This window comes from Oryctolagus cuniculus, chromosome 11, assembly GCF_964237555.1.
Source record: "Oryctolagus cuniculus chromosome 11, mOryCun1.1, whole genome shotgun sequence".
Classification (NCBI taxonomy): domain Eukaryota; kingdom Metazoa; phylum Chordata; class Mammalia; order Lagomorpha; family Leporidae; genus Oryctolagus; species Oryctolagus cuniculus.
Window position 1 is genome coordinate 59,776,168 of NC_091442.1, and position 27,926 is coordinate 59,804,093.

Consider the following 27,926-nt stretch of genomic DNA (forward strand, 5'->3'; position numbering starts at 1 on the left):
CAATAAATAAGCGAGCCCCGACCTCTCGGGGGTGGCCCTTCCTCGACCCCACCCGCTGACTCACACCTCCCTCCAGACCCGGACCCGCCCCTCCCGCGCCCAGTGCCAGGCGAGCAGGGCGGGGCGCGCGCTAAGGTGGGCTCCATCCCCCGAGCCCCAGGCGGCGGACAAGCTCCGGCGTGTCCCCGCGGGTGTCCCTGTTTACTCCGAGCCCGCGAGCGAGGAGGGGGCGGGCCCTCGCGGCCCCTCCCCCAACCCGGCCCCCGGCGCCGCGGGCCCCAATCCCGGTCCCCGTCTTTCAGAGTCTCCAAATCAAAGCTCGGCCTCTCTCCCCGTACCTTCCCCGCGGACTGGCCGCCCCTGCCCCCACCCCGGGCTTTGGGGAGGCGTCGGGGTTCCCCAAGGAAACTGGGCCTCGGCCCAGACCACCGGGGCCTGGACCCCCCAGAGCGGCCCGCAATCCTAGGCTCTGACACTGAGTTTCAAAGAGAAGCCGCTGCGTTCTCCTCGCCCACCGCCCGCTCCCAACCGCGGCCCCCCGCAGCTCTCCGCAGCGCGGGTCGCAGGGAGGCCCGCTCAGGGGAGAGCGAGCGCCAGGCCCCAAGTCGGGCAGCGGGCCCCCGGGACCCCCATTCGCGGACCGCTTCCCAGAAGTCCAAATCCCGTCGCTGCTCCGACTCCCCCTCCCCAGGGCAGCGCGCCAAACCGGCGCATGCGCACTCCAGGGACTGCCGCGTAGCTCTCCCCCCCCCCCGTTTTTCTTTCCCCGCCCCTTCCCTCCCTCCCTCCTCGGCCCGTCCCCTCCCTCTCCCCCTCAACCCCCCCCCCCCCGCAGCACTTCAGTCCGGGGAACAGTGGTGCGAGCTCCAGGCCCGTGCACTGAGGAGGCGGAAACGAGGGGAGCCCCCAGAGCTCCATCAGGCCCCTCCAAAGGCTCCCCGACCCGGTCCACGCCCCCCACCCCCACCCCGCCTCCTCCCAATTGTGCATTTTTGCAGCCGGAGGCGGCTCCGAGATGGGGCTGTGAGCTTCGCCTGGGGAGGGGTAGAGAGGAGCGAGGAGTAAAACGGGGGGCAGAGGGTTTGGATTTGGGGGCAGGGGGCGCACCCGCGTCAGCAGGCCCTCCCCCAGAGGGCTCGGAACTATCCCTCTTCACCCACGCCCCTGGTACGCTTTGCCGGAGGAAAGAATAAGAATAGAGGAGGAGGAGGGGGGAAGAAAAAGGGGGACCCCCCAGTTGGGGGGGGCACGAGGGTGAGAAGGAGCAGGACCGGAGGGAGGGGCTGCTGCTTGCATCAGCCCACACCATGCTGACCCCGCCGCCGCTGCTGCTGCTGCCCCTGCTCTCAGCTCTGGTCGCGGCTGCTCTCGACGGTGAGTGAGATTCCGTGGCCCCCCTTGGACCCCCGGGAGCACCTTCTCTCCAGCCCCCACTCCTGCGAGCGGGTGGGGAAGGGAGGCGCGGGAGGGGGTGCCTTTTGTTATCCCGGTCCAGCTGACACAGCAGCGGCCCGACTGGGGGCGGGGATGGGGTCCGATTTGGGGGATGGGGGCCCTGGGCAGATGATGCTTTCAGGACCCCCCAGCTCAGACAAAGAGTGAAGGCCTGGATGGGGAGAAGAGGGCGCCCCGGTTTTTATGATTCTAGGATCGGAGAGGCCTTCTTTCCCTCTCTCTCTGGTCGGGGAGGGCCTGTGCCTCCCCCACATCCTGCACCCCCATCTGAATTGTGAAGGAATCCGGATTTGCAATGACCGCCTGCAAAGGGGGTGCAGGGCAGGGTGGGGGCACCTTTTGCGGTGGCCTCTGAAGCTGGGCAGAGGGCAGGCAGGCCCAGGAAGGCTGTGGATGGGGAGAGGGCAGGCCCCCTGCTTGGGTGTGGGTTGGCCTGGGAGCCCAAGCCTGGAGGCCTGGGGTCCAGGCCCCATCCAGGACTGCTTGTCTGGCTTCTAAAGGGGGCACTTCCCCCTCCCAGGGCCTCTGTCAGTATCCTGGGTAGGGCTGTGTTGGGGGGCGGAGAGGGGGCGCTGGTGATGCTCTGTGACTTTAAATTTCCCTTCTTAATTCCTGGGAGCTTCAAGATGAAAAAAAAAAAAAAAAACACGTCAGATGTCATCACTGGGGAAGGGGACTGGGGAGCGGCCAGGGTCTGAGGCCAAGGGGAAGCGCGTCCCCCCTGGCTTCTGGCTGCATCCCAGCTGGGACTGCAAGGGGAGCTGGAGGTTGGATGGGGCTCAGGGCCGTGCCCCCGCCCCCCAGTTCTCTCATTCAGTAAATGTGTGCACCCCTGCCATCCCACTCACACACTTTATATACTGCGCAGTTACTGGAACTAGACCTGGGTCCTTTTGAGGAAATGGGGTGCCCCTCTCTCCCTTTTCTCTGTCAGCTGTTTTTTTCCTTTCCTTGTGAGTCACTGGTTCAAGTCTTGCCCAAGCTTTAAGCTGGGGTCATGCGGTTGGGCTGGGCTGGGTCCCCGGTTTGAGAATGGGTGGGATGTTTGGCTGTCCATCCGGGGACAGGATGGCCTGATCCCATCGCACACCCCCTCCCCTGCCTTCTGAATCTTGCCAGGCTGGGATTGGGAAAGTTTTTCTCTGAAATCAGATTATCACCCCCCTCCTCCCCCTCCCTGACTTGCTTCCATTGAGGGAGGAGGGTTGGAAGGTTAGGACGCAGCTGTGCCCGGAAAAGTGTATTCAGTGGCCCTCAATCGTGCTGTCTTGGGGGCTGTGTGTCCACCCCCACCCCCTCCCCCAGCACACATATCCATTATCTGCCCAGGAGGAGAAAGGGGGCTCTGCCTCAGCCCGGCCCTCACATCCAGCCCCGGCCCAGCACTCTCTCGAGCTCTCAGCCCTGTGAGGTGAGAGGGGAAACTGAGGCAGAGAGGTTTGGGCACGGTGGCTTCTGGGAGGAATGGAAAAAAAATGTTAGAGGCCCATCAGGAGCCCCCTAAAGGAAGGTGGACCCTTTAGGCAAAAGCCAGCGTGTCTCTGCAGATGGCAGAACCCAGTCCCTCGGGTTCCACTGGTTCTGCTTGTTGGTGCTAACCACGAGATGGACACTGGACATGTTCTCCTGAACCATCTCTCTCCCTTTTCTTAATGTCTCCCCCTTCCTCGTCTGCTTCCCCAGTTCAGACCAAACTGTGCAAGTCCCAGGGAGAGGACCCCTCCCCAAACACACACCAGCTCTGGCCATGGGCAGCCTGGGAGAGCCCGTAATCCCTCCCCCTTACCGCCTTGCCTGGGGCCCAGACACTGAACTGTCTTATTCGCTTTCCAGAGAAGGAACCCTCCAGGCCCAGCTGGACTGACCTAATGTCTGGCCTGCCTTCCTCTTGCTGTCCAGGCTGCGGGAGCAGTCCCAGGGCCTTCTCTGTCTCTGCCTTCTCTTCATCCTGGGTCCCCCTGTCTCGGCCGAGCACTGTCACTCCCCATGAGTAGACAAAACTGCTAGTGCTTGCTCCTGGGGAGGAGGAGGAAGATGGGAGGAGAGGTTGTGCGGGCCTTGCCTTGCTGGAGGGGTTTTGTGGAGGGGGAGCACTCCCAGGCAGAACCAGCTGGTGGAAGAAGGCTGACTCCCACCTCTCTCCCTACCTCCTGGAGCTGGGGTAGTGCCTGGCCAGGATGCGTGGACAGCTGAAGTGCATTAGGAGGCTGGGGTCTCAGCCTCCAGGTTCCCTGAGAGAAGGTTCCAAACTCTGTTCCCTTGGTCAGACCTCCCCTTAGCCTCATCTCTTAAGACAAAGATGCTGCAGAATTCATTTGGGGATGGGGGTCTTTCGATGTTTGGGGCTGTTTCACAAAACTTCCCCCTCCACACTCTTGTTTCTTTTCCCTCTCTTTCCATCTTTTCCATATATATATATATATATATATATATTTAATACCCTCAATCACTTCCCCCATCACTGGGCTCCCCAGCATGACATCTGCAGCACTGGCCAGGTCAAGTCCCGGCTGACTCTTCCCAATGCCTTCCTTGCCTTTGGGAAGCCCTTCTGTGCTCAAGTGCCACTCTCCCCCTGCTGTGGGTCACACCCCCAGTGCTCTGCTCCCAGGGTCCTCTGCACCCCTGTGGGCCCACCCCACCCCTCAGGTTCTCGGGCTCTGGAAAGGGGCTCCCTGACCTCCAGGAAATTGGGTGCAGTCGAGTGGGACTGCACAGGGGGGGCCAGACTCAGTTCTGCGGCGCGTTCTGGCAACTTGGTCCCACCCCCCCCCCACCCCCCCACCCCCGTGTTCTGTCCCAGATTTCAGCCTGGTTAGCAGGATCTGGCATTGTTTGGAGAAGGAAGCAGTTGGCTCTAGAGTGTTTCCGGTGCAGTGGCCTCAGGCACCAGTGTAAAACCTCTCTGAGAAAGAGGTGAGGGGCACAGGAAGAGAGAGCTGTCCTTTCCCTCTAGGCTCAGAGAGTGAGCCAGTCTCCCAGGCCTTCCCTCTGCCCACCCTCCAGGCTCTGTGGGAGGAAGCAGCCCCTCTCCTGGGTGTGTCCTGAGTTAGGCACTGTCAGCACCAGGGTCGATGCTGCCCCCACCCCACTCTGAATCTCTGGGTTTGTCCCAGGACCCCTGTGTCACCGTCCTGGCAAGCTCTGGACTAAGCGCCCTCTGTCTTTTTGGCCAGTCTGTCCGTCCTCGACGTGGGCTACCCTGGCCTTCAGACCTCTCCCGTCTGCCACTCTCAGGGCCCACCACTTGTGCTGTTCTCCACCCTCTGTGTCTCTTTCATGCCATATTTTTCCCAGCTGGTTGCCATTCCCTTTCGTCCAGGACTCTTGAGATCCCCAAAGCTACCTGGACTGGCGTCTCTGCCTCTCGCCCCAGCCAGAGCCAGAGCTCCCAGCTGGGCAGTGAAAGTCTCCCTCCACTTTCCTCCAAGTTCCTCTCTGTCTGCTTCCCCCTCTGCTGATTTTGGGACTGGGTTTTGGAGAGAATGTTTCTGGAAGAAAGGAACTTGATATCCTTTGTGGGTTGAGTAAGCGAGAGAGGGGTATTTCAGTATGGAGGGAGGTTAGACTCCTGGCAGAACTTCCTCCAGCCCAGGAGCTGAAAACTAGCGTGTCATCAAGAGCTTGGTGCTTTTACTTCTGGTGGCAAAGGCCATGGAGAGGGTGGGGGCGCTTGGCCGGAGTGGGAAGTGGGGGGAGTTAGGGGGGTGCACAGGGTTGGTGGGAGGGGCTTCCAAAGACCTGGTGAGAGATATGTTGACCTCTGGAGGCTTCTCAGGAGTCTGGATTGTATTTGTGGGGAAAGGGAAAGATGGCTGGGAGGTCACAGGTCAGGCTAATGTCCTGCTGAGTCAACATTGACTCAGGATGGAAGGGGGGACCCTTCCCCTCCCCTGAAGGTCTGAGCCACCCCATCTGTCCATCTGTCCAGGCCGCAAAGCAGAGGCCCAGACTCAGGAATGACAAAAATGTGTCTGAGCCTCACTGGGCTGAGGAAAGGAGCCATGGGCGGGCGTAACACCCAAAATACATAAAATCCTGCGCAAAGCTCGGGGCTTGGGTCCCGGAGGCCCTGGCCGCCCCACCTCTGCGAGTTGGATGCAGCAGATTCCTGCGAGCTCTGCCCCCCGCCCCTGGGCACCCCTGCTCCCTGATCCCTTAGACAGTTGGGGTGGGAGGGAGGAGCTGTCTCTCCCTCTGCTCTGTCTGCTCTGGAAACAGCCCTCAGGCTCCCTCCTGTCTCCAAGCCTCCTGCTCCTTTAGGAAGTGCCCGGAGGTCCCCCCTCCGCCCCGCCTCCCCTTTCCCTCCCCATCCCCCAGGGGTGTCCAGTGGGCCTGGGCTTCTATGTCCCCATGTCTTCTCTGGCCAGGCCGTCTTGCCCCTAAAGTCCTCAAATGGGAGCCAGGATGACAGCCAAGGCTCCTGCAGGGCGGTGGGGCCTGTGTTGTGTCTGGACGCACACCCAGCCCTACACCTCCTGCCCTGGCTCCAGCTTGGTGGCCCCAGGGGGCCATGGCTGGGCAGGGCGCCTGGGCTGGGGGTGGGGGGAGGTAGGGTGTTGGCCAAGTTAGCATGGCGGTCACATTCGTGTCCAGCAAAGCTGAGAACAGACGGCCCCTGTGTCCTGGTGTCCTTCCTGCCACCTCACTCGCTCTCCACCCGCTCCAGTCCTCTCTGTCTTCTCCCCATGCCGCTCCCTCTCCTGTCCCCCTCCATCTCCTGCAGTCCTCAATGGGGCCCTGAAGTCCACTCCCTGAAGTCTGCTCCCTCACTCCCGGTACCAGGGACCCAAAGAGTTCACCGGGCCCGTTTCCCTTCCTAATCTGACTGCATCCTCATGGCCAGTGGGTGACTGCCAGCTCTGTGCCTCAGTTTCCCTTTCTGTAAGGTGGGGGTTGCGACAGGGCCTGGAGGAAGATCTAAAGGAGTAGATATGGACGGACGGAGGGTTTCAGATCTACAGCAGGCACGTAGTGACCACAGGAAAGAGGGGAGCCTTAGCAAGCCCCTGTTCTCCCGAGGGAGGGGTGCCAGCGGAGCCGAGGTGGCCGAGGACCTCAGGGCAGTGCTGTTCTGTCCTGCAGACAGCAGGCCACAGAGGCGGGGTTCTGGGGGCCGGATTCCAGTGCAGAAGGCCCGGCTGAGGGGAGCCGGCTTGGCGTGGGCGCTAAGCAGATTATAAGTTTCCCGGCTCCTTCCCAGTCCACAGTGAGGCTCCCTTGGCTGGTGTAGACAGCCCTGAAGTAGATTATTTGCTTCTTTCCTCCCCTCTCCCCCTGAAGGAAATCAAAGACAGGCCTCAGCCTTGGCCCTGAGGTTCCTAGGGCTTTCTCCCCCGTCTGTGACAAGAAGCAGCTCTTTCCCCTGTCCCCCCACACCCCGAGGGCTGTCCTGGCCCTTGGGAGATTTGCATGGGCCTCCCCTTCTGCCGCCCCAGGCTGGGAGATGGGGGGGTGCCTGGGCCCTCCTCTTCCTTTCGCCGGCCCCCTCCCCCACTCCCCTCCCTAAGCAAGAGCACATCTGGTTTGTGAATCTCTCTCATTCCAGCTTTCGGAGTCTGCCAGCTGCTGTTTCCTCCGTCGAGTTCAGGCCAAAATTGGGGGTGGGGGACAGCGGGGGGACTCAGCGAGGGCCAAAGGGGGGGGGGATCGTAGCTGAGAGGGGGAATGGAGGGGAGGTTAGAGTGACCAAGCGGTAACCTCAGGCCCTGGCTGTGACTTCTGCCTCCCCTCCACCCTCCCACCCCCCACCCCCCACCCCCAGGGCCCCACCAGGAGCAGTGGGGATGGGGAACCAATCCCAGGCCGGGGGAGGGAAGAAGTGCAGTGGGTCTGGGGGTGTCATGGGGGCCCATTTCTGGGCTCCAAACACCCCATCTGCCTGTGAGTCCCAGTACAGCCCCCTCTCCGCTAGCCGGCTGGCCAGGGGAAGTGGATGGTTCCCCCGCATGCTAACTAGGCTGGCGGCTGAGTTTCCCGGGAAGACCTCACAGCTGGCCCAGTGGGGCAATGAACTCAGCATTATCCACCTCCTCAAGGGGCCTTTATTCCCGGCTTGGGGGGGCAAAGAAGGGGGGGCGCCATTGGGGGGGCCTGGCCAGGCCATCCTTGATGTGTTTCCTGAAGTCAGCTCTCTGGCTCTCGTTCTGGCCAGGGGCCTGAGTGCTGTCCCCTCTGCCAGAGATGGGGGCTCCGGAGGGAGGACATCTCCGAGTGGCCCCCGTCAGACTCCCTCTGCACTCGGAGGCCTGATGTACTTGCCTTGGGCATCTGCCTTCAGCCTGCTCTCCCCTTAGGTGTGGCCAGCTGCCTTTCCTCCCAGAAGGCTGTGGCTCTGAGCAGGGGAGGGGGCTTCTCGCCCTTCCTTGGCACCCTGGTGCCTAGTGCGGGGCCTGGCACAGAGCTGGCCTTCAGCGTGAGCCAGCGGAATAGAAATGGAATTGACACAGGCCAAGGAAGAACCATGAAGGGACTGGAAGGCTGGGAAGCCAGCCCTGGTGTGGGTCGAGGGGGCAGAACGGCTCAGTGGGAAGGGGAGACTGGTGTGGACCACGCTGGCTGAGAGCTTAGAGTCAGCTGCACCAGTCTGAGCAGTGGTTGTTTTGTTTTTTAAGATTTCCTAATGTATTTGAAAGGCAGTTACAGAGAGAAAGATCTTCGTACCCTGGTTCGCTCCTCAGATGGCCCATGGGACTGGGCAAGGCTGAAGCGAGGACCCTGGAGCTCTGTCTGGATCTCTCCTGTGGGTGTCAGGGCCCCAAGTACTCTGGCCATCTCTTGCTGCTTTCCTAGGAGCACTAGGGAGCTGGATCAGAAGCAGAGCAGCCAGGACTTGAACTGGTGCTCTGACGTGGGGTGTTCTTGTCTCAGGTGGCAGCTTCACCCGCTGCACCCCAACGCCAGCTCCTGAGCCCTGGTTTTGTCATCAGCTTTGTCACTCAGGGCAAGTCATCAGGCTTGGTTTCCCCCTCTGGGAAGTGGAGGTGTTCATTGCCCCTCCTTTATCACACAGTGGAGAGGATTAAAGAAGGTATGTGGAGGGAACTGGTTTACCAGTTGCCAGCACATACCGATACCACCATAGTAAGAAGTTGGCTGGTCGCATTCTCAATTGCTCCTTGGGGAATGAGGTAAGAAAATGGGATAGGAGAGGAAAGAGGCTGGGGGCAGGAGGTGGGAGTTAGGTCAGAGGTCCTGGATACAGAAACTTCACAGGTGGGCTGGGCTGAAGCCAGCTCCGAGAGGTCATGCCAGCTGTCCCCCTGCCTCTGCCCTCCAACTCCATCATCCTGAGCAATTCTCCAGTGCCTCTTGTGTCTGAAAACATCTTCTTAAAGTGCTCCCTGAGGTGTGAGCAGCCAGGGAGGCTGTGTCCTTGGAGAATGGAGGTGGAAGCAGGACTCTCGGCCCTGACCTGCCCAGCCCTGCCTCACCTTGCCCTCCTAGACCTGTGTGTCTCCACATTTCTGCAGACTGTGACAGTTCCGGTCTGGGGGCCTGCTGATGAGAGTTTGGGGTAGGTGGGGTGATGGGTCAAGGGACCAGCATCCTAGGAGGTTAGAAAAGACCAGCTCTGGGGGCCGGTGCTGTGGTGCAGAGAGTTCAGCCGCCTCCTGTGACACCAGCATCCCATGTGGGCACTGGTTCAAGTCCTGGCTGCTCCACTTGCAATCTATCTCTCTGCTAATGCGCCTGGCAAAGCAACAGAAGATGGCTCAAGTGTTTGGGCCCCTGCACCCACGAGGGAGATCCAGATGTAGTTCTGGGCTCCTGGATGTGTCCTGGCCCAACCCTGGCTGTTGCAGCCATCTCAAGGGTGAACCAGTGGATGGAAGATCTCCCCCACCCCCGCCCCATCTCTCTGTAACTATGGCTTTCAAATAAATAAATCTTCAAAAGAGAAAAACCAGCTGTAGGCCTTTTAAGTGGGAGTGGCGGGGAGATAAGAAGAAAACATGTCAAAGGCCTAAGTGACCCCCTCACGTTGCCAGGGGTGGGGCGGGGGAGGCCGATGTATGACCTGAGTGACTGCAAACAGCAAGGGCCTTGACCAGAGAGGCAGCCCGGGGTGGGGGAGGGCTGCCCCCTGCACAGATACATAGCATCCAATAGCAACCATTCCCCCAGGCCCAGGCTGTGGCTCAGGTCCGGCTGGATGGGGACCATACTGGCAGGAGGGGGAGCCTGGGGAGCTTCAGGGCCACAAAGCCAGCCTCCACCTTCACTGACACCCCCTCTCTTCTTTTCTTACCCCCAGCCCCTAAGACCTGCAGCCCCAAGCAGTTTGCCTGCAGAGACCAGATCACCTGCATCTCGAAGGGCTGGCGGTGTGATGGCGAGAGGGACTGCCCTGACGGATCTGATGAGGCCCCTGAGATTTGTAAGTGCCAGCCGGGGATCCCCGAGCCTTGGCCCTTTGCTGACTCCTCTCCCCTTGGCAGGTATCTGGGACGGTACAGCTGCTCTCCGGCTCGGCGTGGACCTTGCTCCGTGCTGTGTTTGTCCATGACACAGCTAAAACTGTCCTCTCCCCCTCTTCCAGGTGCCCGGTGTGCTGCATGGGGTGCTTAGAAAGGACACCTCTCACTTCTCCCCCAGCCAGCTGCCACACCCCCAAGGCTGCCAGGGGCTCTGTTCTGTGGGCTGACAGCTGTGCTGGAGGGAGGTGGCCTGGCTTCCCTTCCTTCTTCCCACCTGTGAGCCTCCCTGACCCCTGATAAGTGGCCCCAGGTCCTACCGGTCCCTTCTGTCTTTGGCTCCCAGGCCAAAGGCCACAGCTCTTGCTCAGCCTCTGTACCAGAAGCCCCACCCCTTATGCGCTTCCCGCCACCCGGCCTTCCCCTGCCCCCAATAAGTGGTGTAATCAGAGGCAGCTGTTTAAACTGGGAGAAAGGTCCCCACCCAGGCTTTCCCCTGCCAGTGGGGGGTGGAGGAATCTCTGGCAGGACCTCAGAGTCAGGGCAGCTGGCAAGGTCCTGGGGTCTCATCCTCCCAGCCACTCCCCCACATAGCTAATCTGGGCCAGGGTCTGGACGCCGCTGCATCCATAGGTCTGCGTCAGTGTCTCTGTTTTCTTTCTCGGGCTTCTTGCTGCCCTAGTCCCATCCCCTGTCCTCTCCCCACACCCCCACCCGTAATTATCAGCGGTAATTTTAGGGCCGGAAAGGGAGCCACTGGTTCCCTCAACCTCATTCCCACATGGTGCCCTGGAGGAAGGGGCTGGGGTGTTTGGCCTGGAGTCTCCTCCTGCCTAAGGCCACCGTCACCCCTCCACATTGCTTTCTTTTTTTTTTTTAAAGAGTTATTTTATTTACTTGAAAGGCAGAATTACACAGAGAGGAAGAGAGAGAAAGAGAGAAAGTCCATCCACTATTTCATTCCCCAAATGGCCACAACAGTCAGGGCTGGTCCAGGCTGAAGCCGGGAGCCTGGAACTCCATCCACATCTCCCACATGGGTGGCAGGGGCCCAACTACTCGGGGCATCTTCCACCGCTTTCCCAAGCAGAGAGCTGGATTGGAGGCGGAGCAGCCAGGACTGGAACTGGCTACAGTATGGGACATCTGCATCGCAGGCCATGTGCCCCAACGCCGGCTCCAACCCCTCTATTTTTCTGATCGCGACCCGTGGGTGCTGAGAGTAAAGAAAGCCATGCTGAGGAGCCGGATCTGGCTCTTTTTGTCCATTCTTTAATTTGGTTCTATTCACACTCAGATATACACTCCTGCACCTGTAGCAGTCACACACAGCCACCTGGGCCTGACACACCTCCACACAAAGGCACAGACACACTGCCCCTTGCACACAGAAACACCACCTGCATTCTGACAGACCCCCCACCCCCACCCTGACACACACAGACACACACACACAGCCAGAACTACTCACAAAAGGAAAAGGAAATTCACAGCCTCAGGCCAGGAGCCCAGCACACAGAGACACATAGCCTCACCCTCACTACACACACTGCTCACTCCACGCTCACCCCTTCACTTGGCATGTGGACTCCTACCCAGGCACCCAGGGACACTCACTGCCTCTCCCTGTCTGGACTTAGGGGCCAATGGGCAGGAGTATGTTCATCTCATCCAACCTCTCAGGCAACAGAGGAAGTACCAGAGACATCACTAGCTGACCACAACCTTGGACTCTTTCCAGAGCCTTCCATCAGGACACTGAGAGTCTAGACCAGCACCCTCAATGGAAGTGTATTGTAGATCACACGTGCAATTTTGCTAGTAGGGGTGGTGTTTGGCCTAGCACTTAAGATGCCCACATCCCATAGCGAAGTGCCAGGCTGGATGACTCCAGCTTCCTGCTAGTGAGCACCCTAGGAGGCCTCAGTAATGGCTCCAGTGGTTGGGTTCCCGATACCCACGTGGGAGACCGAGGTTGAGTTTCCAGCTCTCAGCCTTGGCATAGTCCAGCCCCAGCCATGGCGAGCATTTGAGGAGTGAACCAGTGGATAGGCTCTGTGTCCATCTGTCTGTCTGTCTCTCTCTCTGCTCTCAAATAAATAAATAATTTTTAAAGAAATTACCAATCATCACATTAAAAGAGTTACAAAATAAATAGGTGAAATTAACTTGAATAACTTATTTTATCCAATGATGGTATCATTTCTGTAATATTGTCCCTATAAAGTTATTGGAGATCTTTTGCATCCTTTTTTTGGTATTAAATCTTAAAAATCCAGTGTGTATCTTTAGTCTACAATTTTTTAAGATTTATTTATTTATTTGAAAGTTAGAGTTACAGAGAAAGAGACAGAGAAAGTGGTCTTCCATCTGCTGGTTCATTCCCCAAATGGCCACAATGACCAGGGCTGGGCCGAGCAAAAACCTGGAGCCAGGAGCTTCTTCCAGGTATCCCACATGGATAGCAGGGGCCCTAGCCCCTGGGCCATTTTCCACTGCTTTCCCAGGCCATTAGCAGGGAGCTGGTTTGGAAGTGGAGCAGCTGGGACACAAACTGGCACCCATATGGTATCTCGGCACTGCAGACAGCGGCTTCACCTGCTCCACCACACGCGGGTCCCTTTACCTACGATTTGAGTTAGCAGTATTTCAGTTCCTCCAGAGGGCTTGAAAATGCTGATGCTACATATTGGACAATGCAGTTCTAGAAGGTTGGTGGCACTGTCAGCCCCAGGCTGAGTGCCGGAAGCCGTGGGACGGAGGTGGTTTTAGCTTTGAGCTTCCCTGCTCTGGACTCTGCTCTTTGAGACCTCTCACCTCTGACCCAGCATCTCTCCTGAGTGCTGGACACTGGGCACTGGGGGGTGGACTTTGCTAAAGGCCTAGTCTCCCTTCCACTTGGCTGCTCCCACATTCGCGCTCCTGGTGGGAATGGTGTAGCAGAGCCCTGGCGAAGGCATCCACGGCTGGAGATCTTACCAGCACAGGTGTCTGGAACTGCAGTCTCTTGTGCCCACCCTCCTCCGGCTGGCCACGTTGGCCAGCGTGGTGACGTCAGTCCTTCTGTCCGCCCCCAGGTCCACAGAGTAAAGCCCAGCGATGCCAGCCGAATGAGCACAACTGCCTGGGCACCGAGCTGTGTGTCCCCATGTCCCGGCTCTGCAACGGGGTCCAGGACTGCGTGGACGGCTCCGACGAGGGGCCCCACTGCCGAGGTAAGTACTCGTTCCTGCTCTCCCACCCTGCCTGGCACCTAGTGCCAGCAGAGGGCCATCCGAGGACCATCCTCACTCCTTCAGAGGGGTCATGCCTTGTCCTGCTCCCCTGCCCAGACATGGCCAACAGACAGCAGATGACGTTGGTGATGCTCAATCAGACCCTGGCCTGTACACCTGCCCCTGGCCGTGTGTGCTGGGGCAAGTCACTGCTTCTTTCCACACAATGAGAGATCATCATCTTTGTGCTTAAAAATGTGAATATGTATAAAAATAGTAGGGTCCTTTCTTCAAAAGGCTTCCTACCCGTCACCCGAGTGAGGGCACAGAAGGAGTAGAGAGGTGCTGGGACCCAGGCTGGGGTAGGGAGCTTGCCCAGGAAGCCCCCTAGGAGGGCCCGAAAGCGGCGTCGCTCCCTTGTTCCCGACAGTCTGCACTTCCTGAAGTGGTTGACGGGAAGGGCAGCGAGGCTGAGGTGGGTGTGTGAGGAGGCATAAGCCAGACCACGTCCCCCTTGCCCTGGCTTGGGTCACCGGGCCCTGAAGCATCCCTGGGGCCATGGAGAGTCTGGGTCATTGCGTGAGCAGCCTCAGGCCTACGTGTTGGGGAGTGGTGACTTCTGCCTCCTGCTGGGGGGGTCACAGGGTGGGGACCGTGGCCTGTGCCATAGGCGAATCAGAAAACAGCTGCCGCGGGAGGAGGCACATCTGGATCCTTTCACTTGGGCAGAGGCTGTGGAAGATTCCCCTCCCTTCCTTCGATTGGTTCTGCTTGTTTCTATCCCAGGCTCCCGGGCTGAGAGGCAGAAGGTGGGCCTGGGGCCGGCTCGGTCCCACTCACACCCCTCCTTATCGGGTGGCACGTGTTCAAGTTTGCTGCCTTTCGGGTAGCTTCTTAGTTAGCCTCGAAGAGCCAGGGCTTGAACTTTCTTCTCTGCTGCTCCATAGGCAAGGCCTCCTCACCACCCTGCCGTGCCATCCCCGGGGGACCCTCCTTGCTGGGTTTCCCGGCACAGTTGGGCTGTGCCAACAACAGAGAGGGGAAGTGGGTAACAGGGGTCTGGCCCCCACCTCCGCTCCTCTGGCAGGCTCAGCGCCTTCAACGTCTTAGCTTCACAGCCACGCTCCCTCCTAGGTGGGGGCAGGGGCAGTGGGGGTGTGAGGCCGCTGGACAAAGGGGTCTTTGTGGCCAGGCCGCCTGGCCCCACGCAAGGCCATTAATTGGGTCACTGGTCTGGGAGGGGCACTGCTCTCCTACCTCTCCCCCTCCTGTCCCGTTCCCTTCTGTCCCCCGTGTGGAAGTGGGTCAGTGGCAGGAGAAAGACCTGCAAAGGATCCCGAGGGAAGCAGTTTTGCTCCTCCTCCCCATCTTCCACCTTGACCTTGGGCTTTCTCCCGGAGGCTCCTCGGAGGAGGCCCCTCGTGCTCGAAGCACAGGTCAGAGGGTTGCTGCCAGGTCCGCGCTGGGCTCCTGCAGGGCCGGACCGGATCCCATCCCCCTCTCACCCTCTGCTGAAGCCAACGTGCTGAGCCCCTGGCAGTGTAGACAAGAGGCATATGGTCGGGATCAGACCCACTGTCCCCTCTTCCTGTTGGCCCCAGCAAAGTTCCAGATCCCCTCTCCACGGGGACGGAGGGAATCCAGGGCCGGCACACAGGGCTGCTAAGCCTCGATGGGCGCAGAGACCCTGGGCCTCTCTCGCACCCTGTCTCTGGGCTTCCGTTCCCTCACTTGCAAACTTCAGGAGTCGGTTCCTCGGGCTCCCCCCCATCTCTCACTCCTCAGCCCTTGGAAACGATTTCTGAAGACACTGGGGACAGTGCGGTCTGGGGGTGGCTGTCTGGTCTGGAGGCCTGAGTTTGTGTCTCTCCTGCCCCACGCAGAGCTGCGGGGCAACTGCTCCCGGCTGGGCTGCCAGCACCACTGTGTCCCCACGCTCAGCGGACCCACCTGCTACTGCAACAGCAGCTTCCAGCTGCAGGCCGACGGCAAGACCTGCAAAGGTAGGGCAGCACGTGTCCGTGTCTGTATGCGTGCGGTGCAGGCTGTGGGAGGAGAGAGCGGGAAGGTGCAGGCTGGACGAGGCGGGACTGCCCAACCCCAACCCCCTTGCTTCCACCAGACTTTTGGAAACTCATCTTAATATTCCAAGGCATCTGTGAATCTTCTGGTTGTAAAACAAAACAAAACAATCCCACAGTCCTTTCTGACAGATCCTGCGACTTGGCTGTCCGTCTCTCCAGGCCCCTTTCCGCGTGGTGATACGCATGTACTCACGCACACCTGCTTGGCAGCGTGATTCTGTGCGTCTGCTCCTTGTGACACCAGTGGCATCCTGCTGTTCCTATCACTTACAGCAGTTTGCGTTCCTCAGGCTGTCCCCCCCGCCCCGGCTCTGTTTCCAGGCTGATATGCAGCGCTCTACCTCATTCTTTTAAAAACCGCCCTGACGTGTGACTGTTGCCACAGTTTACTTGGCCATCTCCCTATTGATGAGTAAGATGTTCCCAGCTTTTCTCCGCTACAAACAATGCAGACTTTCCTGTCTTACATTCGCCTCGCTCAGGCCTTTGAATAAATCCCCCTTCTTGGCGAAGCTGCCCCTGAGCACTTTAAAGTCACACCCCCGACTCTGCTGTCCCCACCCCACCCCCACCTAGATTTTTTCCATAGTGTCCGTCTCTTTCCATCACCCTAGCACCTCCGACATATCCTTTACCTTTTTGTTTATTTATCATTATTATTATTATATTTCATTTATTGTTGGAAATCACATGCAGCTTTTTCTTGAGAGTGGAGTTGTGAGGTCGAGGCTGGGCTTTGAGGGTTTGCTCGGTGATGAGGTTACATGCATCCTGCTGTAGTGCATCCTGCCAAACTATCTTTGCAAGTAGCTACGAGGACAGGCAGCCTGGTGGCGTCTGAGGGCACCCTCTCCCTGCCCTCCTCACCCTGGGAGTGACCACGCCCTCGCCCCTTTCCTGGCAGACTTTGACGAGTGCTCCGTGTACGGCACCTGCAGCCAGCTCTGCACCAACACAGACGGCTCCTTCACGTGCGGCTGCGTCGAGGGGTACCTGCTGCAGCCAGACAACCGCTCCTGCAAAGCCAAGAATGGTGAGTGGGCTTGCCTGTGGCCAGTGCTGGATGCTCTCTGTGCTGTCCCTGACGGGTCCTAGGGACCCGTCCCCACTGCCCTTCTCCGTCCCATGCCCAGAGCCGGTAGACCGCCCTCCGGTGCTACTGATCGCCAACTCCCAGAACATCCTGGCCACGTACCTGAGTGGCGCCCAGGTATCCACCATCACGCCCACCAGCACTCGGCAAACCACAGCCATGGACTTCAGCTATGCCAACGAGACCGTGTGTTGGGTGCACGTCGGGGACAGCGCTGCCCAAACACAGCTCAAGTGCGCCCGAATGCCCGGCCTGAAGGGTTTCGTGGATGAGCACACCATCAACATCTCCCTCAGTCTGCACCGTGAGTCACCTGCTGCCTCCCTGGAGGGCAGGAGAGGGCAGGGGCTGGGGGCGGGGGCAAGGGGTTGACAGGACAGTGCTTGTCTGCGGTTCATCCAGCTGTCCCTGACTGAGGCCGAGGCAGGGGGGCTGGACGCGATCGGGCCTGTTTGGGGCAGGGTAAGCGCCACGCTCTGCTTCCTCCCTTCTCTCTGAGCTGAGTCTATGGATAGCTTCCGCCTCTCTGGCACAGGGCTGAGCAAGGCCTTAGAGGGAAGCAAAGGTTGAAGGGCCGTACATGACCCATCTCCAGAGAACAGGGACTGTCCCTTCTCCAAGACAGTTGTCTTGAGTGAACCTCAGAGGGACTTTCCCATGCAGCCTGAGCCGCGGCTGGCTAAAGAAGGGGCTGGAGCTGGGGGCAGCCCTGTTACATTGTGGCCAAGTGCAGAGGAACCAGGACCTGGCTGGGTCTGTGTCTACCTCCGTGGCCTCCCTCAGGGCTTAGCCAGAATGGACTCCCCGCTGCAGCAAGGCTGTGGAGATCCCGGGGCCACATGTGGTGGTGATGAGACTGTGGGCGCGCTGTAGGATCTCCCGATGTTCCCATTCAGTGCAGCCGAGGTGGGAGGCGTGTCACGGGGCAGGGCAGGCGGGGCTGGGGTGGACCCACAGCCTGCTCATCTCAGCGGCTTTAGAGGCAACATCCGGGTCATCACAGTGTGGACAGGCTTGAGGGGAACATTCTGACCCCCCACCCCCACCCAACCACCCACCCACAGGGTAGCTTGATCTCAGCCTTAAGTGAACCAGAATTCCCTGTCCCCACTTTGCTTTCCTAATCTTCACGATGGCTTTGAGCTGGGCAGTCCAGATCAGAAGAAGTGAAAGCCGCTGGCCAACACAGGCTGGCACACGTGGTGAAGCTTAAGATTGGGAACTCTGTGCCTCTCCGGGAGGCCTTCAAGGTTCTTTATTCAGTTCCTGGGACAATCCCCGCAGAAAACAAAGATCCCACAGGAATTCCCAGGGTTTCCTTCTAGGAGACAGGGACCTGCCTGGATCGTGGATAGCAGAGGCCTCATCACGCTGGGGTTCTTCACCAACTTCATGGTGGCTGCAGGTTTAAGCCACTGCTGGCAACACTGCTGGTTTCCCTTATCCGGTGCCGGTTTGAGTTCCAGCTGCTCCGCTTCTGACTCTGCTCCCTGCTAATGCGCCTGGGAGGCAGCAGATGAGTCCCTGCCACCCGTGTCGGAGAGCTCCTGGCTCTGGCCTGGCCCAGCTCCAGCTGTTGTGGGCATTTGGGGAGTGAACCAGTGGATGGAGGACCTCTCTCTCTTTCCTCTCTGTCACTCTGCCTTTCAAATAAATGAATAATCCTTAAAAACAAACACACAAAACGTTCATGGAAATGGAATGAAAAGATAAGTTTACTTTGGCACAAACCATCTTTGAAATCCGTGCTGTTTTCAGCATTCATGATTTTCGTGACCTTTTGGAAGAACTTCCCGTGTGGGCCACACCCCAGCCCTGGGTTCTCCAGAGCATCCTCTGGTGTCCTTGGGCTGCTGGGTCCAAGGTGCCCCGCAGTCAGACCTGTGTGCTCCTGGGGGCTGGGCTGAGTGTGGCTGGCTTGAGAGGTGGGTGGATGGGAGAACCCCAGGGACCCCAGGGCCAGGAGATGGGCTAGGGGAAAGACTAGCCTCCGGGCTAGAATTGGGCTGGTGGGTAAGTGGCCGTGGACTGCCCATCTCAGCTTCTGCTCTGGCCTGGTCCCCTCTCCTAACTTCTTCCCCGGAGCAGCCGGAAATAACCTGGGGCAAACACCCCTCCCTTGGCAAACACATTTGTTTTGCCTCCTTGGGACTCCTGGGCCCCTCCAGGGCAGAGTCCAGGCGACTGGAAAAGACCAAGGTTCTAGGGAGAAACCCTTGTGGGGTAGAGGAATGGGTTCCTCCGGCCCCTCCCCACCCCCAGCCGCCAGCGTGTCTGCTGTCACTCAGAGGATGACTGTTTTGCTGTCATCCCACAAGCTAATTACAGGCCCTGGACTGAGGATGTTGGAAGTGTCTCTCCCCGGCACCTCCCCACCTCCGTGCAGCCCTCTCCCCAGGAGAGACTGCCTGGCCTGCCCTGGTGTGTGGGGTCCCACACTCACCTGCACAGTGGGCTGCTGGCCCTTAATTAGCTCCCTGAGGAGGAGGAGGAGGAGGAAGAGTGGCTGCTTGCTGCTTTCTCCTGCTTTCTCTCTGCCCTCAGGGCTGCTCTCCCTGTAATCATCCCATTCTTTGCTGTGACTGCGACCTCTGTTGGAGCCCCCCCTACACACACCTGACAGGCGACAGTGGGCCCAGAGGGAGGAGCCAGACAAGTGAGAGGTGTCGGAGGAGCCAGGAAGGTGGGTGTGGGGAGACGGGGGAGCTTGCCCCAGAGAAAACTCTGGAAGCAGAAATAGAAGAAGGAAGAAGGCCCGGAAGTGAGCCTGCCTCACGTGGGTCCTGGGGCAAGTGAGCCGGAGCGGCCCTGCGTCCCAAGAGAGTCCGGGAGCTGGGAGCCCCAGACCCTGTGGGATGCACCCCCACCCCCACCCCATTCTCTCCTGGGCTGGCCAAGGCCTGTGCTGCTTACCTCTCCTCCTCCAGCCCCCATGCCTTTCACAGTCCTGGATGGGGGCCGGGTCTCTTCCCCTCTGCCACTGTCCCTGGGGTGACGGGCAGTCCACAAGGCTCCAAGTCCATGGCAGGAGAGAGTCCATGGTAAGATCAGAAAAGAAGGAAGACCCTTGGTAGCCATGGAAGCCAGCTCCTCAGCCTTCAGTGCTGCCTTTCCCAGTGGCTGGGTTTTGGCTTCAGGGGATGCATGGACAAGACTTTTTTCATGGTTATGGTTACATTTTTATTTGATATTCATTAGGAAACTCTTGTAACTAGCCTATAAAATATATTTTTTAAAGACTTATTTATTTATTTATTTGAAAGGCAGACTGACGGACAGAGGGAGAGACAGAGAGAGATGTATTCACTGGTTCACTTCCTAAATGGCTGCAGCAGCCAGGGCTGGGCCAGGCCAAAACCAGGAGCCTAGAACTCCAGCCAGGTCTCCCATGTGGCCTTAGGATTTGGGCTGTCTTCTCCTGGTTTCCTAGGTGTATTTAGCAGGAAGCTGGATTAGAAGTGGAGCAGCCAGGACTTGAGCCAGCGTTCTGATGGAGTATATTGGCCAAGTTGGTGGCAGCTTCCTCCGCTGTGCCACGCCACTGGCCCCATTTTTTTTTTTTTTTTTTTTTTTTTTTTTTTTTTTGACAGGCAGAGTGGACAGTGAGAGAGAGAGACAGAGAGAAAGGTCTTCCTTTGCCGTTGCTTCACCCTCCAGTGGCTGCCGCGGCCGGCGCACCACACTGATCCAATGGCAGGAGCCAGGTACTTATCCTGGTCTCCCATGGGGTGCAGGGCCCAAGTACTTGGGCCATCCTCCACTGCACTCCCTGGCCACAGCAGAGAGCTGGCCTGGAAGAGGGCAACCGGGACAGAATCCGGCGCCCTGACCGGGACTAGAACCCGGTGTGCCGGCGCCGCTAGGCGGAGGATTAGCCTAGTGAGCCGCGGCGCTGGCACCGGCCCCATATTGATCCTGTTGATTTCATAAATGGTTTAGCAGGCAGCAGAACAGAAAAAATAAGTTGATTTCAAAAAATACAACTAAATAATAGCACAAGCTGCACATAAGTGTGGCATGTGTTTGGAAAGTGAGACACAAAAGACTAACGTTCTAGAAACAGGAGGTCAACAGGCCCGATAGTACCAGAGCCAGGACTCGGCCTGCCACTCTAACGCCTACCTCTGAGGCTGCCCGTCCAGCCTCCTGCAGGGCTGCCCCTGGGCATGGCTGGTGGCCGAGTCTCCTGACCTCACCTACCCTGCCCCAGCCCTGTGACCTGACTGCCTATCAGCTTTGAGGTTTCCACAGTGCAGGCCTGAGGCCCACTGCAGGCGTGAGGCCCTGGGGAGGGGTGTGTGTGTGTGTGTGTGTGTGTGTATGCATGCATGGAGGGCATTCTGCGCTTGCAAATAGAGGCCTTGAGGGAAAGAAAGCTTGCTGAGGTCACTTTGCCTCTGTGTGTACATGATGGGACTGGCTGGGCTGGGGCGGGTGCCCTCCAGGGGGGTCCTAGGGTTTCCCTCCCTGTCCCCCCCACTCCGTGCTGCTTGGGGAAGAAGGAGGTAGGCGGGGCGGCGCAGCAAAGGCCCCCTAGGCTGCAGGCAGCTCGGTTGCGAAATGGGTCCCCAAGTCCAGCTGGCCAACTTCACTTCTCCCTCCCTCTGCATGTGGGGGGTGTGTGCGTGTTTAAGATCACAACAGGAAATTGGGTAGTGATTTGTCTAGTGGGAGCAGACAGCAACCCCTCTGTGATAACTGGGAGGGGGCCGCATGCCCACTGCCCAGGGTGCCCCAGGCTTACCTGGGAAATCCACCAGACCATCCCTCGGCCTTGCAGACCCACGGGGTTCAGAACATTTTGGGGGACTCTCACTGTCCCCCTCCTCGGCCTTGTCCTCCTGCACCCTGGCACTTTGGCTTCCCCATTCACCTTCCGAATTTCCTCCTGGTTTAACAGCCCTTTCTTGCTCCTTCTCTCTCCTAGCTAGGGCCAGCCATGGGTCTCCCAGCTGAGAGCCAGCCCCTGCCTCTCCTCCCTCCACCATTGTCTCCTGGAAGTTGCCTCCCCACCCAGCTGGCTCCCAGCACCCCTCCTCTACCCCACCCCCACTCCGGCTGTTTTCAGGCCAAAGGAAGTAACTTAAGCAAGAGAGAGTCCGGCAAGGATTTCTCCATCCTGCAGAGACTCTAAGACTGGCTGAGCCGCAACCAGGCGACCCAGCTCTGCGTCCATGATGACCTGAGCCAGGCCTGGGAAGGGAGCAGGGCAGAGACCCCAGGCTGCAACAGGAGCAGGGCCAGAAGGGATGGGGGAAGGAGGTGACACAGTGTGGCTGAGCTCTGGACTTGCTGGTGGAACGAGGAAGAGCCGCAGTCTGGGCCCAGCAGAGCTGCTGGACCTGCGGCAAGATCTCCTCCCCCAGCTTGGAAGCGGCAGCCGCTGGCTCGGTGCTCCCAGCCCTCTGGGCCGGCCCCTGAGCAGGCTCCACGGACAGGCTGTCCTGAGGCATCCCAAGCCTGGACAGGGAGGGTCCTGGGGGCAGAAGGGAAGAGGGAAGATGAAGTCCAGCTCTGGACTAGAGTGAGGACTGGGTATTCCACAAGTATCTATTCCACAAGTATTGGCTAAGCGAATCCGTAGCTGTGCGTCGGCACCGGTGGCAGAGATGGACCCAGGAGCTGCTTCTACCAAGGAGTGCTTCCGCTGGGAGTCTGGGCTGGGAACGCTAATGCGTCACCCCCTGTGACAGAGGAGGAAGCTGGGACCCAGAGACATTGCGTAACTAGCCTGCAGTCCCACGGCTGGAAGGTGACAGAACCAGCATTCGCACGTGTCTCTGCAGAGCCCAGCCGGGCCCAGGGCAGGGCTGAGCAATGGAAGCAAGATGGGGGAGTGTGCAGTGTGTCCCCACGGCTGTCACCAAGGTGCAAATGGGGTTCTCCTTGAGGGGAGACCTTGCGCTGGCTGCTGCCACCTTTGGGTGTGTGTTTGGGTTAGGGGACGTTTTCCCAGGGTGTAAGGCCCCCCTTCCGCCCCCTCCCAGGGGTTTCTTTGTTTTAGAGAAACAGGATCCTGCAGCTGAAGCCAGGGTCTCCTTGGGAATGGGGAGTGGGGCCTGCATTTTGCGAAAGCGGCCACTGTTTAGGCAGCGGCCTGCGGAACAACGTGGATGATGGAGAAGTTGAGAAAGGCTGGAGCTGTGGGGTGGCAGGGACTCAGCAGATGCACGGCCTGAGTCTATTCTGGGTCCTGGAACCGAAAGTCCTGGGTGCCATGGCTGCCGGGTTACCGGCCTTCCTCTGACTCATCCGTCCCCTTCCCAGTGTCCTAGCCACAGCCCTAGACCACCCCCAAGCTCCTCCCACCGCACAGGATCCCGCCCCTGGATTTGCCTGAGCTTCTCCTGTCCTGAGGGTCTGGGGCCCTGGAACTAGAGCAGGGCTGGCCTGAGGGGCACAGCTGCCTTCTGGGTTTGTGGGGCCAGAGTGCTCAGGGCCAGGACCCTACCCGAACCCCAGGCAAGGGGCAGGGGGGAGTGGCCCAGACCCTGCCTGCAAGGGAGCCCTTAGAGGGCTCAGTCTGAGCCTATCTATGCTGGCCTTGCAGTGGAGATGTTCGCGTGTGTGTGTGTGTGTACACGTGAGTGTGTGCGTGTGCGTGTGTGTGTGCGTGTGTGCGTAGCAGGGCAGGCAGAGGAATCTGAACTTTAGGAGAGAGGAAAATAATGTGGTGGCGGGGGTTGGATAACAAAGGGTTTTTGCTTGTAACTAATAGTCTCCAGCTGCAAAAATACCAAAGGAGAGGCCAGGCGGGCCGGGGACTCCGGTTCTTGCCAACTCCTCACCGGCCTGCTGAGTGGGGCCCTGCCTGGCCTTTGGGGAGGTGGAAGCGGAGACCAGCCAAGGGCAGATATCTGAGAGCAGGGACCATCTCTCTGCCTGCCTCCCCGGCGTCCGGGGGAGCCTGGGCCGGGAGCAGGGCTTTGGGGGGGCCCCATCCTGAGGCTCAGGGGTGGCCACGCAGTGCAGCGGGGACGAAGGCCCCAGATCTGGGCAGGTTTCTTCCTCCTCCCCTCTTGCCAAGGGAAGGGTGGATGGGGGGAGGCACGGGCAGGGTGTTGCGAACCCCAGGGCTGGGCAGTGACTCAGGGAAGCCTCAGGAAGTTGGAGAGAGGACATAGCCGCGCCAGCTGGTGCTGGGAAAACAGCTTTGACTGATGAAGTTCAAATCCATGCCAGCAGCCCCCAGACCCCTGCCGTGCCCACCAAGTAAAGGGCACGCAGCCCTGTTTGACTTCCAGCCGCCCTGCTGGCGGCCTGGGGCCGCGGGCAGGTTCCCCCGCCTGGGGACCTCGGCTTCCTTTGGAGGCGGCCCAGCAGTGTGCATTTTAATCTGGCTTCTCTGTGGTAACAGCGCGTGGGGCACGGAGTTTGCATGGGGCCCTCTCCCTCCATGGCCTGGCTCTCCCCAGCCTGCCCTGCCCCTCGGTCCGGCCTCATCAGGAGGCGCAGAGGAAAGGGTGGCTGGGTCTGGGGGTGCACCAGCACTTACGGGGGTAATAGCTCATCCCTGTGACCCCTTTCTGCGGAGTCCTTGCGGGTTGGGGTTTAACAGAGCAGACCTGAAGAGGAAACTAGTTTGATCAGGCCTCCAACTGGCTCCTTCCCTTCCTCTGCTCAGTCCCAGTCCTGTGACCGTGAGTCAGTGTCAGGCCCAGCCAAGTTCCCTAGGAGCCACGTTCCTGTTTCCTTTGCCCCCACCGCCAACTGTTAGGAAACAGCCCCTGATTCTGGTGTGTGTGTGGGGGGGGGGGGGGGATAAGTTAATCAGACTCCAAGTTGTCGTGGTCTCTGTCGCTGGGTGGAGGTGGGGGGTGTGGGAGAGGGTCATGTCTGGGCAGTGGAGTGCTAAGTTCCCGCCAGAAGCCTGGAGTCTGAAACCTCTCCACCTGTTGAGGAAATGGGTGAAGGTGGAGTTCAGAAAATCATAGCCTTGGGATTTCCCAGTCTGCAAGAGGCTTCATCTCTGATGGTGGTGGTTGGAGGGGCCAGGGCCCAGGGGAGGGAGCGGGGCCCAAAGGAGGCCAGTGGGCACCTCTGTCCCCAGACTTCCTGCCTCCTAGACCTCCCACCGCTGCCCCTGCCCCCGCCTCGGACTCCTCCAGAATCATGGCTTAGGCTGCATGGGCACCTGCTCTGCATCTTCCCCCACTCCATCCTCCTGGAGTGCTCTCTCTCTCTCTCTCCTCCCTCCCTTCCTATGTTCCTTTCTATGTATTTTTTTGAGAAGCAGAAGGAGAAATACAGAGAAAGACAAAGCTCCCATCTACTGATTAATTCCCCAAAAGGCCACTACTGCGGGGAGTAGGTCAGAGCCAAAGCCAGGATCTTGGAACTCAATTGAGGTCTCCCACTTGAGTGGCAGGCACCCAGCTGCTTAGCAGCACGGCCTTCCCCGGGTCTGCACTGGTAGGAAGCTGGGGTCAGGAGCTGGAGATGGGAATCTAACCCAGGCATCTGAACGTGGTCTTAACCTCTGGCTCAAACGCCCGACCTCCTTCTGAGCCATCCCTCGGGTTACCTTATGGTCCTTTCACAACGCCGCTCTTGGCCTCCATCTCCCTACCCCTAGATCCTATTCCCCCGTCTTCTGCCCCTCCGTGGGACATGAGGGAGTGTAGGAACCTGGGAAACAGGGAGTGGGGCAGGTGGAGGAGCTTGGCCAGGGAGTTACTGTTTGCCAACCTTTTGCACCGTGGGCCTTCCCATCTCGAGCTCTTGCCCATACTTAAAAATCTATTTCTCTCAACCTGGGTTTATTGCCATGTACCTTGCTTTTCCATTTCAAAATTTATGCAACACCTACAGCTTCCACTGGGTGCTTCTGGTTAACATGCGATAACTAACCTTACCATATAAAGCTGCTAAAAGTCTAGCCAAAAGCAAAGATACGTGGTGTTTTAGTTGGCCTGAACAATCTTATTATAAGCAAAACTAGATTAAGAGAAAAAGAAACCCAGCAGTGAGATGGTGGGCTGCCCCCCTCTGCTTTTGCAACTCTGAGAAGATGCTCCCTGTTCAAGGTCAGAGTTGGGGAAGCCTGTCAGTCAATCTGTCAGCTGATGTTTACCCAGCCCTGACATTCTGGAGCACGGCCTGGGGCATGGGCCTGGGGGATGGGGTTGGGGGTGGGGGCTGGGTGGATACATTCTGGCTTATTTTGGGAGAGCGGAGACACCTGCAAAGATGGCGAAGACCACCAGGTGCAGTGTGAAGCTGCCCACAGCTCTCCCGGGCGCTCAGGGCAGGGAGGCAGCTCAGCTGGCTGGCGGAGGAGGGCGACCCGAGAAGGTGGGGTCCCAGGCGGGGGTTGTGTGCAGCATGCCCCTCCACCTGGCCCCTCCACCCGAGAAGGTGGGGTCCCAGGCGGGGGTTGTGGCCCCCGGTGGGTGTGTCTGTGGGAGGACCTGCTCCCCACAGCTCTTTCATTCACACTCTCCAGACGTGGAGCAGATGGCCATCGACTGGCTGACGGGCAACTTCTACTTTGTGGATGACATCGACGATAGGATCTTTGTCTGTAACCACAACGGGGACACGTGTGTCACCTTGCTAGACCTGGAGCTCTACAACCCCAAGGGCATTGCGCTGGACCCTGCCATGGGGTGAGAGCGGTTCCGGAAGGGAGGAGGCCAGCGGGGCGGGGCGTCCATCCAGACGCCAGTTAACTTGGGTCTGCCTGCAGGAAGGTGTTTTTCACCGACTACGGGCAGATCCCGAAGGTGGAACGCTGTGACATGGACGGGCAGAACCGCACCAAGCTGGTGGACAGCAAGATCGTGTTTCCGCACGGCATCACGCTGGACCTGGTCAGCCGCCTGGTGTACTGGGCGGATGCCTACCTGGACTACATTGAAGTGGTGGACTACGAGGGCAAGGGCCGGCAGACCATCATCCAGGGCATTCTGGTGAGGGAGCTGCTGGCTGGGCGAACTGGGTGGGGGGTGGGGGGAACCATTGTCTAGGGCCCCCTGGTGAGGGGGAGGACAAGGGGAGCGTGGCTGCCCTGAGCCCTCTGGTGCAGTGGGGTGGGCGTGAGCCCTGCAGAAAAGGCACAGGACACGGCTTCCCGTCTGATGGGAGCAGTCACGGCAGAGGAGGTCTCTTTCACTTCCTTGTCCTCATTCGATCCTCACTGTAGTGCCTAGGAGACAAGCAGGCGGGTGGTTTGGTGTCTTTGGTTTTGAGAGGTGAAGTGATTTGTCTGAGGTCATGCAACCAGGCAAATTCCGGAACTCAGAGCTGGCACCGCCGTTCTGGGTTAGTTAGGATGACCGCTTGTCCCACTTTGCCTGAGGTTGTCTCGGTTTTAGCCCTGAAAGTCCTGTGAACCAACGAGCCCCATAGTGTTGGTCAGATGGGCACCGTTGGCAAGCTGTGAGAACGTGGGGGCCGTCACCAGGCTTGCTCGCAAAGCCACGTGCTGGAGTCGGGCTGTGAGGACTCTCTGGGAAGGAGCCCGGCGCCCCACTCCTGAAAGCGTCCACTGTGAGGGGCGTGGCTTGTGTCCTCAAGGGGCTTCAGTAGGGTGCATGGGACCAGCCCACAAAGCACCACCCCACACCGTGGGTACCAGGGCCACAGGAGAGAGTGTAGGAGAGGCCATCTTGGAATATTCCAGAAGCTCTCTAAAGAGTCGTATTGTGAAGGGTGTGTGAAATCAATGAGAAATCTCAAGAACAGGACTGTCCAGTCGGAACACACAAGCTGCAGCATATAGAGTTCAGCCCTGTAGCGTGGATTTGGGAGCGGGCTTCCCGGGGACAGAGGGAGGCCCCTTCTCACCCTGCGGCGCCTACTCCCTGCGTCTCAGATCGAGCATCTGTATGGCCTGACCGTGTTCGAGAATTACCTCTACGCCACCAACTCAGACAACGCCAACGCCCAGCAGAAGACCAGCGTGATCCGAGTGAATCGCTTCAACAGCACTGAGTACCAGGTTGTGACCCGCGTGGACAAGGGCGGCGCCCTGCACATCTACCACCAGCGCCGTCAGCCCCGAGGTGAGCTGCCTCCGCGGTTCCCCCATAGCTAGCTTCACCCTGACAGGGCTCTGCGCTCAGGGACCACAGCCCCTCCACAGCCCTCTTGTGGGGACCCCTGATTCTGCCACCTCCTGACCACTTGTCCGTGCTGTCCAACTGAGGCCACACACCTGGCCCCTCCACTTTCCTGCCAGCCCCTTGCTAGCCTCTCAGCCCCCAGGCCCCACCCCCTCCCGCCCCTCCCAGTTGCTTGTGGGAGTAGAAGACCTGGCTCCCGGAGCCCTGGGACTCTACCCCGGCCACAGACGACTCCACCAAGTGCATCCAGGGGTGAGGTTGTGGGGGCAGGCAGAGGAGTCCTGGCCCTGCAGCTTCCGGATCCTGAATGGGAGGACAGGCCCAAGGACCGCCCCGGCAGGGCATATGGGCAGAGCTCGGGAAGTCTTCTTGGGATCCTGACAGCTCTCCACCCTCCCGCAGTGCGGAGCCACGCCTGTGAGAATGACCAGTACGGGAAGCCAGGCGGCTGCTCTGACATCTGCTTGCTGGCCAACAGCCACAAGGCGCGGACCTGCCGCTGCCGCTCCGGCTTCAGCCTGGGCAGTGACGGGAAATCGTGCAAGAGTGAGTGACAGGGCGGGGCGTGCTCGCCTGCTGGGGCGGGGGGGGGGGGT

At 59.3% G+C, this 27,926-nt stretch overlaps 1 protein-coding gene across 1 annotated transcript in view; it reads left to right on the forward strand.

Annotated features, from left to right (window-relative positions):
* The first annotated feature begins 826 nt into the window (after positions 1 to 826).
* Positions 827 to 27,926, forward strand: part of LRP1 (LDL receptor related protein 1) — a 74,976-nt gene continuing 47,876 nt past the window's right edge. Inside the window, exons 1-10 of the mRNA XM_051832985.2 lie at positions 827 to 1,374; positions 9,713 to 9,835; positions 12,950 to 13,087; positions 14,971 to 15,090; positions 16,076 to 16,204; positions 16,305 to 16,568; positions 25,710 to 25,872; positions 25,953 to 26,175; positions 27,081 to 27,270; positions 27,733 to 27,876. Of these exons, the coding sequence (XP_051688945.2) occupies positions 1,308 to 1,374; positions 9,713 to 9,835; positions 12,950 to 13,087; positions 14,971 to 15,090; positions 16,076 to 16,204; positions 16,305 to 16,568; positions 25,710 to 25,872; positions 25,953 to 26,175; positions 27,081 to 27,270; positions 27,733 to 27,876 (1,561 nt within the window). The 5' untranslated portion in view covers positions 827 to 1,307. The remainder of the gene's footprint in view (positions 1,375 to 9,712; positions 9,836 to 12,949; positions 13,088 to 14,970; positions 15,091 to 16,075; positions 16,205 to 16,304; positions 16,569 to 25,709; positions 25,873 to 25,952; positions 26,176 to 27,080; positions 27,271 to 27,732; positions 27,877 to 27,926) is intronic.